This window comes from Piliocolobus tephrosceles, chromosome 11, assembly GCF_002776525.5.
Source record: "Piliocolobus tephrosceles isolate RC106 chromosome 11, ASM277652v3, whole genome shotgun sequence".
Taxonomy (NCBI): Eukaryota; Metazoa; Chordata; class Mammalia; order Primates; family Cercopithecidae; genus Piliocolobus; species Piliocolobus tephrosceles.
In genome coordinates, this window is record NC_045444.1 from 69,167,176 (window position 1) to 69,188,408 (window position 21,233).

The following is a 21,233-nucleotide window of genomic DNA, read 5'->3' on the forward strand; positions in this document are numbered from 1 at the left end:
GCCTTGGCTTCCCAAAGTGCTAGGATTACAGGTGTGAGCCACTGCGCTTGGCCTATTTTTTTTTGACTTTTTAATAGTAACCATTTTGATTGGTGTGAGATGGTATCACATAGTGGTTTTGAATTGCAGTCTCTCTGATTAGTGACATTGAACATTTTTTCATGTTTCTCGGTCACCTGCATGTCTTCTTTTGAGAAATGCCTGTTCATGTCCTTTGCCCACTTTTTAATGTGTTTTTTTTTTCTTGTTAATTTAAGTTCCTTACAGATTCCTTTGTTGGATGCATACTTTGAACATATTTTCTCCTATTCTGTAGGTTGTCAGTTTATTCTTTTGATAGTTTCTTTTGTGTGCAGAAAGTCATTAGTTTAATGAGGTCCAACTTGTTAATCTTTGTTTTTGTTGTATTTGCTTTTGTGATATTAGTTATAAAGTCTTTGCCTAGGCCAATGTCCAGAAGAGGGTTTTCAAGGTTTTCGTTTAGAACTTATTTTGAGGTCTTACATTTAAGTCTTTAATTCATCTTGAGTTAATTTTTTTATATGGTGAGAGGCAGGCTGCATATGGCTAGCTAGTTTTCCTTGCACCATCTATTGAATAAGGCATCCTTTACCATTCTTTATTTTTGCCAACTTTGTTGAAAATCCATTGTTTGTAGGTGTGTGACTTTGTTTCTGGATTCTCCATTCTGTTTCATTGGTCTGTGTGCCTATTTTTGTACCAGTACCATACTGTTTTGGTTACTGTAGCCCCATAGTTTGAAGTCAGGTAATATGATGCTGCTGGCTTTGTTCTTTTTGCTTAGGATTGCTTTGGCTATTTGGGCTCTTCTTGCTTCCCTGTGAATTTTAGAGTAGTTTTTTATAATTCTGTGAAAAATGATGTTGGTTATTTGATTGAAAATGTGTTGAATTCCTTTGGGCAATATGTTCATTTTAATGATATTGATTCTTCTAATCTATGAGCATGGAATGTTGTTCCATTTGTGTCATCTGTGATTTCTTTCGTCAGTGCTTTGGAGTTCTCCTTGTAGAGATTTTTCACCTCCTGAGTTAGATGTATTCCTAGGTATTTTAATTTTTTTTTTTTTTGTATGTGGCTATTGTAAATGGGATTACATTTTTGATTTGGTTCTCAGCTTGAATCTTATTGCCATATATAAATGCTACTGATTTTTGTGAATACTTTTTTTTTTTTTTTTTGAGACGGAGTCTCGCTCTGTTGCCCAGGCTGGAGTGCAGTGGCGGGATCTCCACTCACTGCAAGCTCCGCCTCCTGGGTTCACGCCATTCTCCTGCCTCAGCCTCCCGAGTAGCTGCGACTACAGGCGCCTGACACCATGCCCGGCTAGTTTTTTTGTATATTTTTAGTACAGACGGGGTTTCACCATGTTAGCCAGGATGGTCTCGATCTCCTGACCTCGTGATCCGCCCATCTCGGCCTCCCAAAGTGCTGGGATTACAGGCTTGAGCCACTGCGCCCGGCCTTTGTGAATACTTGTTAAAGCACTTGCTTATGAGTGAGCATGTGTGATGTTTGTCTTTCTGTGCCTGGATTGTTTCACTTAAGATACTGACTTCCAGTTCCATCCATGTTGCTGCAAAATTGATTCCTTTCTTTTTAATGGCTGAATAATATTCCATTGTGTATGTATACCACATTTTGTTTATTCACTCACCCATTGGTGGACCCTTAGTTGATTCCATATCTTTGCTATTGTGAATAGTGCTGTGATAAACTTACGAGTCCAGCTATCTTTTTGGTATATTATTTCTTTTCCTTTGGTTAGATACCCAGTAAGAGAGATTGTTGGATTGAATGGTAGTTCTATTTTTAGTTCTTTGAGAAATCTCCATACGACTTTCTATAGAGGTTGTACTAGTTTACGTTCTCACCATCAGTGTATGAGTTCTTTTTTCTCTGCATCCTTGCCAGCATCTGTTTGGTTTTTTTGTTTGACAATAGCCATTCTGACTAGGATAAGATAATAATGTAGTTTTGAATTGCATTTCTCTGATGATTAGTGATGTTGAGCATTTTTTCATATACTCTTAGCCATTTGTATGTCTTTTGAAAAATGTCTATTCATGTTCTTTGCCCACTTCTTTAGTAAGTTATTTTTGTCAAATACATATATATATATATTTTTGAGATGGGGTCTTACTCTGTCATTTAGGTTGGAGTGCAGTGGCGCAATTTTGGCTCACTGCAACCTCCACCTCCCAGGCTCAAGTGATCCTTCCATCTCAGCCTCTCAAATAGCTGGGGCCACAAGCGCACACCACTACGCCCAGCTAATTTTTTGTATTTTTGGTAGAGATAGGATTTCGCCATGTTGCCCAAGCTGGTCTTGAGCTCCTAAGCTCAAGCAATCCTCCTTCATTGGCCTCCCAAAGCGCTGGGATTACAGCTGTGAGCCATGGTGCAAAGCCAAGCTTTTTATCATAGTAGCTTTTTCCCCCACCTTCTATAGATAGTCTTTTTGGTTTCTTGAGAACATACTTTGAGAAATCCAGGTGACTGGAAACACTTTGGAATGAGTTAGGATGGTTTTCAGCTCATTTGGGAATTAAGGATAAATGACAAGCGAGGAGATATATACAATAGTTAGAATGTATTAAGTAGCCTCCAGAAAATCAGTAAAAATGGAGCGTGACTCATGCGCATTGACCTGTAGAACAGTGGTTCTCAAACATCTTAGTTTTATAGTTTTTACCTTGTTTATACTCTTAACAGTTAAAGAGCTTTTGTTTATATAGATTATAGCTATCAATATTTACTGCATTCAAAATTAAAACAAAATTTTAAAACTTAAGTATTAACTGATTTAAAAATAATAAAGCTATTTCATATAAACAACCCTTTTTGAAGTGAACAGTAACTATTTTCTAAAGATAAAAAAATTTTGTGGAAAGAGTGACATTGTTTTGTTTTAAAAATCTTTTTAGTGTCTGGCTTAATAAAATACCTCTGAATTCTCATGCATCTGCTTCTCTGTTCAACCTGAGTCCGTTGAATCACATCATCACATGAAGTTGCCTCTGGAAAACTCCATTGTACACTCATAAGAGACTGAGAAAAAGGCAAATGAAACTTCATGTTTTTGTGAAAATAATTTTGAATTGGCTGATATCATGAGAGGGTCTTGGGGGAGCCAAGGGTCTGCAGACCACGCTTGTAGTACCGCCATAAGAAATAAACATGTTAACTAGATTACCGCCTCAGAGCTCATGCTTTGGATTCCTATTGCCTAGATTGGAATTCCAACTTCCCTACTGGATGTGATTTAATGTTGTCATTTTCCTAATTTGTTAAATGGACTAATTGGACGCATTTTATAGGATTGTTAGGATTAAATGTAATTACACTCGTAAAGTATAATAATCACTTAATAAAATACTACCCTTTTTTTTTTTTTTTTGAGACAGAATCTCTCTGTCACCCAGGCTGGAACGCAGTGATGCTATCTCAGCTCACTGCAACCTCCGCCTCCTGGGTTCAAGTGATTCTCCTGCCTCAGCCTCTTGAGGAGCTGGGATTACAGGCATGTGCCACCACCCCTGGCTAATTTTTGTATTTTTTAGTAGAGATGGGGTTTTACCATGTTAACCAAGCCAGTCACAAACTCCTGACGTCATGATCTGCTCGCCTTGGCCTCCCAAAGTGTTGGGATGACAGGCGTGAGCTACTGGCCTGGCCTTTAAAATGCTACCTTTTACTATCAAAGTTTTAGTCCCGTTATGTCACTCTTGCTCAGAATTTTCTGTTGGTTTCCTACCTCAGTTAGAGCTTTGGCTTTTACAGTGGCTTTATAAGGTTTTTCTTCATGATCTGGCATATTGCTGCCTCTCTGCTTTCATATCCTTGTTCTCATCTCACATCCCCCCCACTCACTTTGCAAATAGTGGCCTTCTTGCGTTCATCTAAAACCAGTCATGTCTTTCCTCAGGGCCTTTGTTTTATTATTTTCTCCACAGAATGTTCACTTCTTCAAATATTGTTTTGCTTCCCTTGTTCTTCAGGTTTTTGCTTTAATGCACCTGAGTGAAATCCTTTTTCATTTAACCCATCCACACAAATTGGCCCTGTCTCCCTTCTCTGCTTTATTTATTTATTTTTCCCTATAGCATTTTTAGTTTTGTAGCACACTAAGTATTTACTTATTTGTCTCTCTTTCTCTAGAATGTAGGCTCCAGTAGGGATGGATTTTTTGTTTTTATTTGTCTAATGTGTTTACTGCTATACCTTCAATACCTAGGTTGATGCTTGGTGTATATTTAAGTGCTGAAAAAATATTTTTTGAATGAATCATTATTGCTACTGTGAAGATGAAAGGGAAATAATCTCTGTTTCTCACAAATGTATAACCTTAATTGGACAGTGCTTCTGAGATAAAATGAATTTGTAAAGTGTTTATTTAGCATGGCATGTTGGATACATAGAAGTACTCATTAATTGGTGGGTGTTACTGAAGAATAAGAAATAAAAGGATAAGACATTTTAGATAGAAATGACCCGAATAAAAGGAAATTGCATTCACATTTTAAGGGGTAGGGTAGATATTGTTTAGTGCATACCGGAAAAGTAAGATTGCAACTGTATAGCCAAGGCTGAGGCATTTGGATTTTGTTCTGTGGGTAATACATTTTTACATGTTCTTAAGGCAGAGGTGCTGTGATGAAAGTGGTAGGTTTGGAAGATGAAACCAGCGGAAATCTTTGAGGTTGCCTGGGATATCCTTCTGGTGTCGGCTTAACCAGATATGCTTAATAAAGCATTTAGATAATTTATCATACATAAAACATTTGCAAATTTATAAACTGTGTCCAATTATTACTTCCTTTAATTGTGTGGTAGCATGAAATTGCTATTTGACCACAGTTGTATGTTTTGAACTATTTATGTAATTGCCAACTTTATTAGACTTTATCATTTAAAACTAAGATTTTTGATTTAGAATCAATCAAGCTGTTTATACTGGTAACTAACATGCTAAATATCTTAATACAGGGCAAAGTATGTTTAGTCCAGCAAGTATCGGTCAGCCACGAAAGACGACATTATCTCCTGCCCAGTTGGATCCTTTTTATACTCAAGGAGATTCTTTGACTTCAGAAGATCACCTCGATGACTCTTGGGTGACTGTGTTTGGGTAAGGTTTTTAGATCATTTGCCTTTTAAAAACCCCACCCTAACATTTTATAATGAATATAATCAAATATACAGAAAAATGGAAAGAGGCGCATAGCAAACACCCATATTACTACTACCTAGATTCTATGGTTAACAATTTGCTACATTTGCTTTATCTATCATATATCCATCTATCAATTCATTCTTTTTGTTGGTACATTTCATAATAAGTTGTAGACAACAATACATATTACCCTGACACTTGAGCATGCATGTCATTAACTAGAGTTTGGTATTTATTTGTAGTTTTTTTAATCATTTGTTTATTTCTTCCCAACTTACTTTCTCTTAAGCATATTTGCTAGATGGAACACAGTTGTCCCTTTAGACTTAGGGACTCCTTCCCCTTTTTCTAGTAACCAGTTCTCTACATTTAGTGGAATTCACCAGTTTTGAACTAACAGAATGAACATTTATTTACACACACACACACACACACAATGTCACAGGGTTGATACTTTCTAGTCACAAAGTATTGAATATTAATAGAAACAGAGTATGACACTCCTCGTTACATTTTTGAATAGATTTTTAGGTCCAAAAAAATACTAAAATACCTTTTTTTTAAAAAAAAAAATTTATTTCCATAGGTTTTTGGGGAACAAGTGGTATTTGGTTACATGAGTAAGTCCTTTACATGATTTGTGAGACTTTGGTGCACCCATCTCCTGAGCAGTATACACTGACTCCAATTTATAGTCTTTTATCCCTCAGCCTCTTCCCACCGTTTCCCCGAGTCCCCAAAGTCCATTGCATCATTCTTATGCCTTTGCATCCTTATAGCCTAGCTCCCACTTATGAGTGAGAACATACAATGTTTGCTTTTTCCATTCCCGAGTTACTTCACTTAGAATAAGTGAGTTATTTCACTTAGAATAATAGTCTCCAGTTCCATCCAGGTTGCTGCAAATGCCATTAATTAATTCCTTTTTATGGAGGAGTAGTATTCCATTGTGTGTGTGTGTGTGTGTGAGTGTGTGTGTGTGTGTGTATGTATATCACAGTAAAACACCTTAGAGATCATATTGTATAATGTTTTATTTTACAGGTGAGGAAAGTGAGGTGTAGGCAGCTTAAGTGATTTATTCAGCAGTTCACATCTAGTTATTATTAGCAAAGCTCCAGCAAAAACTTAGGTCTTTTGATATTCAAGCTAATGTTTATACTGTACAATATAAGGTTTGTTTCTGAAAGTATGATTTGCCATACTGTATTAGTCCATTTTCATGCTGGTGAAGACATACCCGAGACTGGAAAGAAAAAGAGGTTTAATTAGACTTACGGTTCCATGGCTAGAGAGTCCTCAGAATCATGGTGGGAGGTGAAAGACACTTCTTACATGGCAGTGTCAAGAGAAAATGAGGAAGAAGCAAAAGCAGAAGCACCTGCTAAACCCATCAGATCTCGTGAGAATTATTCACTATCATGAGAATAGCACAGGAAAGATTGGCCCCCATGAATCAATTACCTCTCCCTGGATTCCTCCCACAATACATGGGAATTCTGGGAGATATAATTTGAGTTGAGATTTGGGTGGAAACACAGCCAAACCATTTCATTTCATCCCTGGCCCCTCTAAATCTCATGTCCTCACATTTCAAAACCAATCATGGCTTCCCGATACATCCCCCAAAGTCTTCAACTCATTTCAGCATTAACCCAAAAGTCCAGTCCCAAGTCTCATCTGAGCTAAGGCAAGTCCCTTCCACCTATGAGCCTGTAAAATCAAAAGCAAGCTGGTTACTTCCTGGATACAATGGGAGTATAGGAATTGGGTAAATACAGCCATTCCAAATGGGAGAAATTGGCCAAAACAAAGGGGTTGTAAGACCCATGCAAGTTCAAAATCCAGTGGGGCAGTCAAATTTTAAAGCTCCAAAATGATCTCCTTTGACTTCCTGGTCTCACATCCAGGTCACGCTGATGCAAGAGGCGGGTTTCCATGGTCTTGGGCAGCTCCGCCCCTATGACTTTGCAGGGTACAGGCTCCCTCCTGGCTGCTTTCCCATGCTGGCACTGAGTGTGTGGGTTTTCCAGGCACACAGTGCAAGCTGTCAGTGGATCTACCATTCTGGGGTCTGGAGGATGGTGGCCCTTTTCTTACAGCCCCACTAGGCAGTGCCCCAGTAGGGACCTTGTGTGGGAGCTTTGACCCCACAATTCCCTTCCACACTGCGCTAGCAGAGGTTCTCCATGAGGGCCCCACCCCTGCAGCACAGTTTTGCCTGGGCATCCAGGTATTTCCATACATCTTCTGAAATCTAGGCGAAGGTTCCCAAACCTCAATTCTTGATTCTGTGCACCCACAGACTCAACACCATGTGGAAGCTGCCAAGGTTTGGCTTCCATCCTCTGAAGCCACAGCCCAGGCTCTACATTGGCCCTTTTCAGCCATGGCTGGAGAGGCTGGGACACAGGGCACCAAGTCCCTAGGCTGCACACAGCACAGGGATCCTGGGCCCGGACCACGAAACCACTTTTTCCTCCTGGGCCTCCAGGCCTGTGATGGGATTGGCTGTCTTGAAGGGCTCTGACATGCCCTAGAGACATTTTCCCCATGTTCATGGGCATTAACATTAGGCTCCTTTCTACTTATGCAGATTTCTGCAGCTGGCTTGAATTTCTCCTCAGAAAATGAGTTTTCCTTTTCTCCTGCCTTGTCGGGCTGCAAATTTTCTGAACTTTTATGCTATTTCCCCTTTAAAATGGAACGCTTTTAATAGCACCCAAGTCACCTTTTGAATGCTTTGCTGCTTAGAAATTTCTTCCGCCAGATACCTTAAATCATCTCTCACAAGTTCAAAGTTCCACAAATCTCTAGGGCAGGGGCAAAATGCCACCAGTCTCTTTGCTAAAACATAACAAGAGTCACCTTTGCTCCAGTCCCCAACAAGTTCTTCATCTCCATCTGAGACCACCTCAGCCTGGACCTTATTGTTCATATCACTATCAGCATTTTTGTAAAAGCCATTCAACAAGTCTCTAGGAGGTTCCAAACTTCCCACATTTTCCTGTCTTCTTCTGAGCTCTCCAAACTGTTCCGACCTCTGCCTATTACCCAGTTCCAACGTCGCTTCACATTTTTGGGTATCTTTTCAGCAATGCCCCACTCTACTGGTAGCAATTACTGTGTTAGTCCATTTTTATGCTGCTAATAAAGACACATTTGAGACAGGGAAGAAAAAGAGGTTTCATTGGACTTAGGGTTCCACATGGCTGGGGAGGACTCAATCATGGTGAGAGGCAACTTACATGGTGATGTCAAGAGAAAATGAAGAAGCAAAAGCAGAAGCCCCTGTTAAACCTATCAGATCTTGTGAGACTTACTCACTATGATGAGAACAGTATGGGAAAGACTAGCCCTCCTAATTCAGTTACCTCCGCTGGGTCCCTCCCACAACACATGGGTATTCTGGGAGATGCAATTCAAGTTGAGATTTGGGTGGAGACACAGCCAAACTGTATCACATGCTGATACTGGAATGTATCTATTTATTATATTTTTTGGGGGGATTAAAAAACATAAAAGTAACACATGAGCTCCTTGAAGGAAGAAAGGTACACAATAAATGTTTAGTGTATTCAATTTATTTTAAATTAAAAAGTTCAAAAGATATGTAAAAATGTACAATGAAGTGTTCCCTTTTGCTTTTCTCCTCAGCTAGTTTTCCTCCTCTTTAAGGCAGTGATTGCCGCCTGTTTTTTGTGTATGTTTCCAGAGAGATTTTCTGTGTTACTGATTTCTATTTAGGTAAAAAGCAGGGTCATTGCATTCTGTTGTTCTCTAGAAAGCCCATACTCAGTCCTATATCCATAGCAATTGGGCTGGTGTGTTTTTTTTTTCTTCTTCTTCTTCTTTTACGTTTTTATATTCTCTCATAAAATGGCTTTTTGCTTTGTTTTTGTTTTTGAGACAATCTCTCTGTCATCTAGGCTGGAGTGCAGTGGCTTGATCATAGCTCACTGCAGTCTCCAATTCCTGGCCTCAAGCAATCCTTCTGCCTCAGCCTCATGAGTAGTTGGGATAACAGTAATGAGCCAGCTTGGCTGCATGTTTTTGAAAATAGATATGCACTCTTAAATCTGTTTTTCAGGCTCAATAGTAGTGGTTTAACTTTTAAGATTTCCAGTAATTAGATAAATTATTTGAAGCACTCCTAGTATGGTTTCGAATTTCAGACATTAACTTTCCCAGCTATTTATTTTTTTACTTTCAGGTTTTAACAACCCTCTGTGACTTTAATTTCAAGAACTGAAGCATTCTCCTTTAAGGGATAAAGTATTTTATTTTGATCATTTATGGGGAAGTACCTCTAAAAGATGCACTATATATGTTCTTTCTTTGGTAGTTTAACTTTTTCCTACTGACTTAGGGTTATGAAATATCATTCATTGTTTTGGGTGATTCTACTCTAGAGTATTAGAATGTAAGTTTCTACTCAAAGTGATCCAAGAGTTTTAGAATTATGTTTTATTTCTTAAGTACTTCCCTCACTTGCAGCCGTTCTTTCTTCTTTTCATTTTTGTTTTATCTCTGCCCTGTAGGCACCCAACCTTTTTGTTGTTTTTCTTTGTGGTTAGAAATTTCATGTCCAGATTTTATACAAATGAATTTTCAGTTCTGATTGCAGGGAATATTTTACTCATACAGATTTAATTAATTAATTTATTTATTTATTTTGAGAAAAGGTCTTACTTTGTCACTCTGGCTGGAGTGCAGTGGCATGATCTCAGCTCACTGCAACCTTTCCCTCCCAGGTTCAAGCGATTCTTCTGCCTCAGCCTCCGGAGTAGCTGGGACTACAGGTGCCGCCACCATGCCCAGCTAATTTTTAGTAGAGGCGGGGTTTCATCAGGTTGGCCAGGCTGGTCTCGAACTCCTAACCTCAAGTGATCCACCTGCCTCGGCCTCCCAAAGTGCTGGTATTACAGGTGTGAGCCATCGCGCCCAGCCTCACATAGATTTTTAATGTGTTTGGTTTCTGATTTATTTTTGAGACTCAGATTTTTTTTTTGTCTTGAGGGTTCTAGTTCAGTCTTCAGATAACTGAAGTTCGAGGTTAGAGAGCCTCCAGATAGCCATTTCTATTCTGTTGGTAGTGGTTATTGTTCTCAAATTGAAAATAGCTTTATTGTTAGGACTATAAAATAATAATGTGTCATTGTAAAATATTCAAACCATTCAGAACTTTATAAAGAAGAAAGTAAAAATTAGAATTTTCTCATGCAGAGATATGGCTAATCATCCTTTTAAGTGATTCTATGCCATAGGTATTGATGTTGAATTTTGTCTTTGTTATAAGACTTAATTTCAGAATTTTTAAGTGATGCTCAATGTATAATGATTTGCTTATAATTTAAAATTCTTTATCTTTTCATAACCATAGTATACCTAAATGTATTACATATTGACGTACATATATTGAAATAAATTATATATAGAACTGCAGCTTTATAGTTTTTTTCTAAGACCTGGATAATGGCAATGAGAGTAGCATTTTTAGAGATTTCAGAGGTAGAATTTGAGGGTGGAGAAGAATGGCAGAATAAGACTAACTTTAAGGTATTTGCCTTTGAGTGACTGGTCGTTGACAGAATTAGCCCATATCGAGGAAAACAGGATGATCAGCGCTCTCCTGTTAAAGTTCTAGACAGTTGGGGGGAATCTATCTTGAAACATTATCTTGTAGTAATTTGCATTCACATTGATAGTAGAAGCTGACTGTTTTCTTTGGACAACCTTTTTTTTCAGGTTTCCTCAAGCATCTGCGTCCTACATATTATTACAATTTGCACAGTATGGGAATATCTTAAAACATGTGGTAAGGCTTAATTTTTTTTCAGTTCAGAGTTTTGACTAAAGAGGGGTAAGTTGTGAATTGAGAGAAACTTTGCTTCTGAATTTTGTGGGTTTTGTTTTGTTTGTTTGTTTGTTTGTTTTTTTGTTTTCTTTTGAGATGGAGTCTCGCTCTGTCACCCAGGCTGGAGTGCAGTGGCGCGATCTGGGCTCACTGCAAGCTCCGCCTCCCGGGTTTACACCATTCTCCTGCCTCAGAGGTTTTTTTTTTAAACTTAATTTTTTTTTAAAGTTTTGATATTGTATATCCTTTGAAGTCTGGAAGTTGGATAGTTTTTGATAAAAAGAGATAAAGTGAGTTTGAAAATCCACCTCTTCTCACCCCCTTCCTTAAATAGTTTACAGTCTTAAAAAAGATAGATTATACCAAGTATTATATTACTGTTTTCCAATTTGAACTTCTTTTATTGGGGATAAAGGAAGTAGGAGGTTCCTGAGCTTTTAGAGTTTTTAGAGCTTTATAGTTCTAAAATTTAAAAAATTATCTTACCTTGTGCTACAAGTTATAAGTAACAAATCTTTTTTTGTTACTAGAGATTGACTTAATTAATTCCTATACAAAATCAAATTGAGTAGTTTTAAATAATTTTATGGCAAGTGTTGCTATGATCTCTTTACAATAAACATTTTGAGAAGTATTTTACTTTCAGAGAATATGTACATATTGATTGTAGAGAATGAGAGATTGTTGAAGCTGTTTTAAATATGATTTTTGTTGAACTTCACAGCTTTTTACAAGGCATCAAATACGAAATGGAAGTAAATTTATCTTCATGTTTCTATTTTGTAGTAGAATTCATTAGATGTAGATTTTATATATTTTCTATTTTAAGAGACAATTTCATTCTTTGCAGATGTCTAATACAGGAAATTGGATGCATATTCGTTACCAATCTAAACTGCAGGCTCGGAAAGCCTTAAGCAAAGATGGGAGGATTTTTGGAGAATCCATCATGATTGGTGTAAAACCATGTATTGACAAAGTAAGTTATCGGTGATGTAAGGAAAGTAGCTTAATCTGTATGAAGAACACAAGACCAAAGATTGAAATTGGTGGTTGTGTCACTTGGTTTCACTGTGTCTCTTTTTCTTAGTTTGTAACATGTGATGATACTTATAGTACTCTTTGTGGTAAGCGAAGGTATTTTATCATAGACTTTAGAATTTAGAGATAATCTGTCCTCACCTCTTCATTTTTCAGATAAAGGAAAGAAACCGAGAGGACTTAAGTAACTTGTCCAGAGTTGTTAAAGATGAGGCCTAGATTTTAGGTGTCTTGACTACTAATTCCTTCTCTTTCTTATGCAAAGCGAAACCACATTCTTTAAAGTACTTAAATGGAATGTTACTATTTCAGAATGAATTAGTTCATATGAATGTTAACTGATAGTTAACTTTTAAATGCCAAAGGTTTTTGTTTCAAAATATTTCTATTTCAAACTATTTTAAAATTATTCTATATATACTCATTAAATAGTACAGAGTGCAATTTTAAACTGTTCTTTGTGGCTTGTTAAATCATTGTGAACATTCTTTAAGTATATGTGAACTTGTACTACATACCAGGCATTGTGCTTGGTGCTAGTATACACACATTAATGAACAAAGCAAGACGTGGTTCCTATTCTTAGAATCTGTTATAGCAGTGTAGTTACATAGTTATAATACTGTGTTGTAACAAATGTTTGCAGAGGCCAGAGAATATTTGGGGTTACTGAGCACTAAAAATCTTTGGATTTTGATTCTTTTCCAGGTTTCCCCAAGAATTTTTTTTGTCCTTGCTGATTTTTCATAGTGTTCTAGGAAATTCTTATTTTTGTGGTCTATAGTTGTATTGAGATCGTTTGAGGTCACTGAAGTGAGATTTCTGGCTGAGCATTCAATCTCAAATGCTACCTAAGGAGCAAATGTTTTCTCAAGCTTAAAATTATTTGGAAGTTTACTTAGAGCAAATAAAGTATTTTATCTTTATCTTTTAATTAAATTTTCTAAGTAGACTGTAATACTGGATGATATGTATTATGTTTATAAACAAAGGAGTTGTTTCTTTGTTCCTCCAGAGTGTTATGGAAAGCAGTGACAGATGTGCTTTATCATCTCCATCTTTAGCCTTTACACCACCAATCAAAACTCTAGGTACACCAACACAACCTGGAAGTACTCCTAGGATTTCTACCATGAGACCTCTTGCTACAGCATACAAAGCCTCTACTAGTGATTATCAGGTATTTTAAGGATTAGATAAAAAAAGATGTACTTTAGCGGCTGAGTGCATAGCATGCTTAACTTTTTCATTGTATTGATTTGTATGCAATTAAATGTTTCTTGATGAGGCTATTACCTTGATGAAACCTTTACACTTGAAAAATTTTCTTTTTTAAAGTTAGTGTCTTGGCCAACTGGAAAGTTATCATGAATTAAAAAACTATTTATTTGCCATTCCTTAAAATTTTTTGAGAGTTGTTTTAGCTTTTTCTAAGTTATATTTGCATACATACAAAATGTATCCCATGTACATCTTTGACATGAGGGCTCATTAAAGCTCTATTAAATTGATGACTAAATTGATGGTATCCGAAGTGCAGAACCTTAGGTTGGAGTAGCTTTGGTTATTGAAATGAAGACATTGACCAACTCCCATTCAGACAGAAAAAAATTTCTCATTTCAAAAAAGCTTAAAGAAGTTTGAATTATGTTCTTCGAAGAATGGTAGAAGTATTATGACCTCACTCAGTATATTATTGTGTCCTACTGATTAGCCAAGTGTTTGAACTTAACCAGCTGCAGAAACAGGTCCTGAAAACACAGTACATGAAACACTTGTGCTTTAGTAGGGCAGATAGTGGTAGTTCAGTTTTTTGACTTCCTCTGATATTTGGAGATCATTCTAGAACTGTTTCTTTAGTTTCTGTTACTGTTATTTTAAAATTCCCATTTTTTGCAGCTTTTGTTTTATTCAGTTTTCTTTCTTTTGTTTTGAGATGGAATCTCACTCTGTTGCCCAGGCTGGAGTGCAGTGGTGAGATCCCAGCTCACTGCAACCTCTGCCTCCTGGGTTCAGGTGATTCTTCTACCTCGGCCTCCTGAGTAGATTACAGGCACGTGCCACCACGCCCAGCTAATTTTTTGTATTTTTAGTAGAGATGGGGCCATGTTGGCCATAGTGGTCTCAAACTCCTGACCTCGAGTGATCTGCCCACCTTGACCTCCCAAAGTGCTGGGATTACAGACATGAGCCACTGCACCCAGCTATTAAATTTTCTAATTTAAGAAACAGATATTATTTGCTTTGCCAAAGAAATAAAATTTTGCCATTCTTGAAAGCGTAAGGATATTCTAAGTCCATATATTAATTTTAAAAATATACAATTCAGTGCTATACATGCATTTTGGTGTCTCTCTTTCAAATGAGCAATTCTAGAATTGACTATGACACTGAAGTAACAATAACCTAACAGTTTTGTGTGTGTCTGTGTTTTTAATAGGTTATTTCTGACAGACAAACGCCAAAAAAAGATGAAAGTCTTGTATCCAAAGCCATGGAGTACATGTTTGGCTGGTAGTAGAAGACCAAGGAGGAGGTTGCTACACTAAAACGGAGTTAGCAGAGTGCTGCTGGTTCCTTCGGTTAGTTATATAACCGTTCCTGCAATATTGGATAGCTGTCTCATACTTCTTTTAGAAAGAAGCCTTTTTCATTAAGGATACAGCCTTTTTGTAGCTCGCACTTTAAAAGATGCTTGAGATACATTTTAAAGAAAACTAAAAATCCCTGTGAACAGGATTTTGTGCTTTCTGTAACAGTGCATGCTTCAGCACAGAAAACTCAGCATTGATTATTGTAAATTAAATAACTGAAATTGTGGTGAGACTTCTTAGTCTTCATGAGAACGTGGGGGTGAATTTCATGAAGGGGAACTGTAGTTATTTTTACTGACACAAAGATTATAATTAGCAATTTGAATTATGGTCTTTTAATTTAGATAGTATTTAATATTTTAATTATCCTTGTTTGTATATGTCCTGTCACAGAATGTCCTCTTGATGTATTCTAAAATGAGCATTCTTTTTAAAAACCTACTACTAAAGTTTCTTGATAATAAACATTGTCAATGATATGTGTATTAGTCTGTTTGCATTGCTATAAAGGAATACCTGAGGCTGGGTAATTTATTAAAAATAAAAGAGGTTTATTTGGCTCAGGGTTTATTTGGCTTGTAGCTGTACAAGAAGCATGATGCTTTACTCATGGAGGAAACTGAAGGACAGTGAGCATATCACATGGTGAAAGAGAGGAAGAGAGCAGGAAGAAGGAGGTTCTAGACTCTTTTCAATAACCAGATCACACATGAACTCATTATTGCAGGGAGGGCAGCAGGCCATTCATGAGGCATCTGATCTAAACATCTCACCCTAGTCCTCACTTCCAACATTGGGGATCATGTTTCAACATGAGATTTGGAGGGGACAGATATCCAAATGATATCAATATGTATTGAACATTTTTTGAAAGGGCAGTTTATTATAAAAAGCTTTAAGTATTCTTTGAAAGAGAAAATATGTTATGAACCACTATATACCAGCTTTAATTACCATTAAATTGTGCCATACTTGTTTCTTTTCTTCCCCTTTTATATTGTTTAAAGCACATCTAAGATAAGATGTCATTTTACTCTAAATACTTGAGGATATATCAAAAAATATTTCTACATGGAATTACAATGTCAGTATCCCACTGGTCATAATTAGTATCTTTTTTTTTGAGACAGAGTCTTGCTCTATCACCCAGACTGGAGTGCAGTGGTGCAGTCTTGGCTTACTGAAGCCTCTACCTCCTGGGCCCAAGTGATTCTTGTGCCTCAGTTTCCCAATTAGTTGGGACTACAGGTGTGCGCCTCCATGCCTGGCTAATTTTTGTATTTTTAGTAGAGACGGGATTTCGCCATGTTGACCAGGTTGATATGGAACTCCTGAACTCAAGTGATCTGCCTGCCATGGCCTCCCAAAGTACTGGGAAGTATTACTAAGTGTAATACTGAGGAATGTACTGGCATGAATGAAAATGCATTTATAAAGTATATTTTCAGCTGAAAACTTTTACATTGAAGTCTTTTTCTTCCAATTTAGGATTATATTTATATCCTATTTCATTATGTGCATAACTCAATTATTCAATTTAGAACTGGCTACTAAATTCCATTTTACAAGTTCTGCATTTGTATTTGAATTAATACACATTTTATTAAAAGGGTTGTTTATTGAAGGGAGTGTTTTATTTATTTGCATAGGCCTTCATGGAGTGTGAAGTTTGCTTTTGGGCCAAAAATACTTGTTTGCTATATTTTGTTTTGTTATTTCTCCCAGTATCATATCCTACCCATCTTTGTATCGGTCATTTAGTTTAAAAGATCCAGGAAAATTTCAGAAAACAAGCTGTCTTATTTTTGAACACTATATAAAAACAACAAAAGTGGAATACCTGTGATGTTAGGAAAGTTACCCTGAACTAAGCCTCCTTTTAAAACCTCAGAGAAGCTGACTTCAAACAAAAATAAATGACATGAAACTAGAGTCAATGCAAGGTTGTTAAAGAGTATAAGGAAAAAAATAACATCCCAGTAGACATTGAAAGCACACCAGAAAGGCATGCCCATAAAATGGATAAAAGCTATAGAGTATACTTAAAATTGAGTTTTAAGATGTTTAGAAAATTATACAAGATATGAAAAAACAAAAATAATATTGAAGAACTTGGGGAAATATTAGTAATAGAGGAAAAAATCACCATAAATTAAGACTAAACGACAGCTGATGAACAACAGATAATACCCTAAGATAAATGAAAAATAAAAATGGAGGACTTTTAGAAATCAGAAAGAAAAGAGATAAAAAGGATTAGTAGGGATATGACACTTTAGAGACAGAAAAGAAAAAATGCAACATACAGAACAAAATCAAATGACTACTTTGAAAAAAACCCTGCCTACCTGAGATTATACCGGAACAACCAATGGCAATATACAAACTGGGTTTGACTAGACAAAAACAGCAACTGACTTATAAGAGCAAGAGTTAAAAGAGCACTATGTCAGGAGGAAAAAGAATAGCCCCTTTAAGATATCTGTAGAAAGAAAATGTGAGTGAAAGATTTTGTATCTACCAAAACTGATTAAGTATAAAAATAGCTCCTCAGACACTATCAACATGCAAGAATTCAGGGAACGTGTTTCCCTTGAGTGTGTCCTGAGGAATAGACTAGAAAATGCACCTTCAGCAAGCTGAATGCCTAGAAAGATGACATAAAGTCTGGTGAGCATTTATGTTACATCATGAGCAAAGTGCTGACCAATTTTATTGCTTGACGCTCAGGCTACTAGGGAGCTTTTCCCTTATCTGTGCCTTTCAACTCTACTCAGGCTAATATGGCAGGAGTCAGTCTTTGGTTTACAGTAAAATACCAAGCTGATTTATCTGTGAATCAAGCCCAGGGTTTTTTCCTCCTCTGTCACCTGATAGTAGTGGTGAACCCCAGTGAAGCCATGAGCTGGGGGAAAGGTGCTGGTGTCTTGCAGGTGAGTTACATGGGCCACCTTTTCATGAAAGTTGGAGCCCTGGGAACTGCTTGGGCACCATCCTGAAGGTACCATGAGTTATTACTATGCAGGTCTATTCTTAGGGTTTGGTGGATCTGACAATACCCAGCTTGTGATGGATAGCTCTGGTCACATAGTTGATGTGCTCTGATGTGAGGAGCTACTCTTTAAATAGTGACTAGTTATCTGCTGCGGAAAGACTGACTTAGCTCCAGAAACCTGAAGGTCTGTGTTACGACTTATGCAACTAGGGCTTGCCAGAGACTCTATGTAGCATCCTTGTCTACCAGGAATGTCTCTGGCATCATGGGATTTGCCAGGTCCTATGGCCTAAATGTCAAGTTATTTGTACTATAAGCGTGAACTTGCTCCCAAACGCCCTCACTCTGGGCCCCACTAAAATCTAAGCCGCATAAGAAATGGGTCAAAGGAGTTTTCCTGTCTACAATTTGTTTCTAAAATCCAGAAGCCTATAAAGTGCTGTATCTCTTTTTAGTGGTAGGAGGATCAAGGTGAAGTAATTTATCTATTAGTGAGGGGCAGTCCTAGCATGCTCCAGACCAGTGAACCCCTCATAACTTCACCAATGTGGTTGTCCTCTGAATTTTTGTGGTTTATCTCTAACCTTTTGGGATGCATGTGACTTAGGGCATCCAGAGTACTTCCAGTTATTATTTTTTGATGGAGTGTCACTCTTGTTGTGTGGGCTGGAGTGCAATGGCAGGATCTCGGCTCACTGCAGCCTCTGCCTCCCAGGTTCAAGTGATTCTCTGAGTAGCTAGGATTACAGGTGCCCACCACTATGCACAGCTAATTTTTTGTATTTTTAGTAGAGACAGGGTTTCCCATGTTGGCCAGGCTGGTCTTCAATTCCTGACCTCAGATGATCCACCCGCCTCAGCCTCCTAAAGTGCTAGGATTATAGGCATGAGCCATCGGGCACGGCCGGTTAGTTCTTTAAAAAAATACTTTTTCTTATGGTACAATACATACTACATAAAAATTACCATCTTAACTCTTTTTTTTTTTTTGGAGACAGAGTCTCTCACCTGGGCTGGAGTGCAGTGGTGCAATCACAGCTCACTGCAGCCTCAACCTCCTGGGCTAAAGTGATCCTCCTACCTCAGCCTCCTGAGTAGCTGGGACTACAGGTATATACCACCATGCCTGGCTAATTTGTATTTTTTAGTAGAGTTTACCACGTTGCCCAGGTTGGTGTTGAACTCTTGGGCTCAAGCTATCTGCCTACCTTGGCCTCCCAAAGTGTGGGTTACCGGTGAGAGCCACTGTGCCCATCTCATCTTAAAACAGTTTTAAGAGATGTTCAGTGATATTAAATACATTCATAATATGCAACCATCATCACTATCCGTTGCCATAATTCTTTTAATCTTGCAAAAATGAAACTATCCATTAAATAATACCCCTCCCCTTCTCCCAGGTCCTAGCAACCAAAATTTATTCTTTCTAGCTCCAAAATTTTGACTATGCTTCCTCATGTAAGTGGGATCTTGCAGTGTTTGTGTATTTGTGACTTGCTTATTTCATTTAGCATGATATCTTCAAGATTGATATATGTTTTTTTTTTTTTTTTTTTTGAGACGGAGTCTTGCTTTGTCGCCCGGGCTAGAGTGCAGTGGCCGGATCTCAGCTCACTGCAAGCTCCGCCTCCCGGGTTTACGCCATTCTCCTGCCTCAACTCCCGAGTAGCTGGGACTACAGGCACCCGCCACCTCGCCCGGCTAGTTTTTTTTTTTTTTTGTATTTTTTAGTAGAGACGGGGTTTCACCATGTTAGCCAGGATGGTCTCGATCTCCTGACCTCGTGATCCACCCGTCTCGGCCTCCCAAAGTGCTGGGATTACAGGCTTGAGCCACCGCGCCAGGCCAAGATTGATATATGTTATAGCATATGTCAGAATTTCCTTTTTAAGGCTGAATAATATTCTCTCGTATGTATATTACCATATTTAATCATCCATTTTTTGATTTGTTGTAGGGTACACAGCAACTAGAACAGAGGGTAAGAACACAGATACATTAATGTCTAAGATCACATAGATATGTAGTAACAGCAATAGGACAAAAACTTTTTTTTTAGAATGCAGTTTTGTTGAACTGTAACATTTTGAGATTTAGGTGTTTAGTTTCTATTTTAGGTCCAGGAGTACATATGCAGTATTGTTACATATGTTAATTGTGTGTTACAGGGATTATTTTGTCACTTACATAGTAAGCATGGTACATGATGGGTAACTTTTCAGTCCTCTCCCTTCTCCCACCGTCCAACTTCTGTTGTTCCCTTCTTTGTGTCCAGGTGTAGTCAATGTTTAGCTTCCACATTGAGTACACATGGAATGAGAATGTGCAGTATTTGGTTTTCTGTTCCTGTGTTAGATTGCTTAGTATAATGGCCTGCCTCTCCATCCATGTTGCTGCAAGGGACATGATTTTTTTCTTTTTTATGGCTGTGTAGTATTCCATGGAGTATATGTACCATATTTACTTTATCCAGTCTATTACTGTTGTTGGGTATTTACGTTGATTCCATGTCTTTGCTGTTGTGAATAGTGCTGTGATGAATATACGTGTGCATGTATTTTTATGGTAGGATGATTTATATTCCTCTGGGTATATACCCAACAATGAGGTTTTTGGGTTGAATGGTAATTCTGTTTTCAGTTCTCTGAGAAATTGCCACACTGCTTTCCACAATGGCTGAACCAATTTACCTTCCTCCCATCAGTGTATAAGTGTTCTCTCTTCTCTGCAACCTTGCCAACATTTTTGTTGACTTTTAATAGCCATTCTGACTGGTGTGAGATGATATCTCATTGTGCTTTTGATTTGAATTTCTGTGACTAGTGATGTTGAACATTTTTTCATATGCTTGTCGGCTGTATATATGTCTTCTTTTGAAAGGTGTCTGTTCATATCCTTTGCCCACTTTTTAATGGGGTTGTTTTTGCTTGTTAATTTAAGTTCCATATAGATTCTGGATATTAGACCTTTGTGGGATGTATAGTTTGCAAATATTTTCTTTAATTCTGTAGGTTGTCTGTTTAATCTGTGTAATGGTTAATACTGAGGGTCAACTTGATTGGATTGAGGGATACAAAGTATTGATCCTGGGTGTGTCTGTGAGGGTGTTGCCAAAGGAGATTAACATTTGAGTCAGTGGACTGGGAAAGGTAGATCCACCCTGAATCTGGTGGGCACCATCTAATCAGCTGCCAGCAAATACAAAGCAGGCAGAAAAACATGAAAAGGAGAGAGATGGGCCTAGCCTCGCAGCCTACATCTTTCTCCCGTGCTGGATGCTTCCTGCCTTTGAACATCGGACTCCGTTTTTCAGTTTTGGGACTTCAACTGGCTCTCCTTGCTCCTTAGCTTGCAGACAGCCTATTGTGGGACCTTGTGATCTTGTAAGTTAATACTTAATATACTCATATATATATGTATATATATCTGTATATAGCTGTATTTCTAGGTATTTTATAAGTTTGGTGGCTATTGTGAATGGTATTGCATTCTTTATTAGGCTTTTGGCTTGGATGGTCTTCGTGTTTAGAAATGCTACTGATTTTTGTA

General features: G+C 37.7%; 1 protein-coding gene across 2 annotated transcripts in view; it reads left to right on the top strand.

Annotated features, from left to right (window-relative positions):
* NUP35 (nucleoporin 35) overlaps window positions 1-21,233 on the top strand; it is a 57,137-nt gene that overhangs the window by 23,035 nt on the left and 12,869 nt on the right. Inside the window, exons 5-9 of one of the 2 annotated variants that reach the window (XR_003309441.1) lie at window positions 5,011-5,152; window positions 10,946-11,015; window positions 11,905-12,033; window positions 13,111-13,275; window positions 14,536-14,677. Coding sequence is in view for 1 of the 2 variants with exons in the window: in XM_023212385.2 (XP_023068153.1) it covers window positions 5,011-5,152; window positions 10,946-11,015; window positions 11,905-12,033; window positions 13,111-13,275; window positions 14,536-14,613 (584 nt within the window). In the remaining variant the exon portion in view is untranslated. Of the gene's footprint in view, window positions 1-5,010; window positions 5,153-10,945; window positions 11,016-11,904; window positions 12,034-13,110; window positions 13,276-14,535; window positions 15,169-21,233 lie in introns of those variants that run through there. The other variant, XM_023212385.2, reaches the window with a different exon arrangement.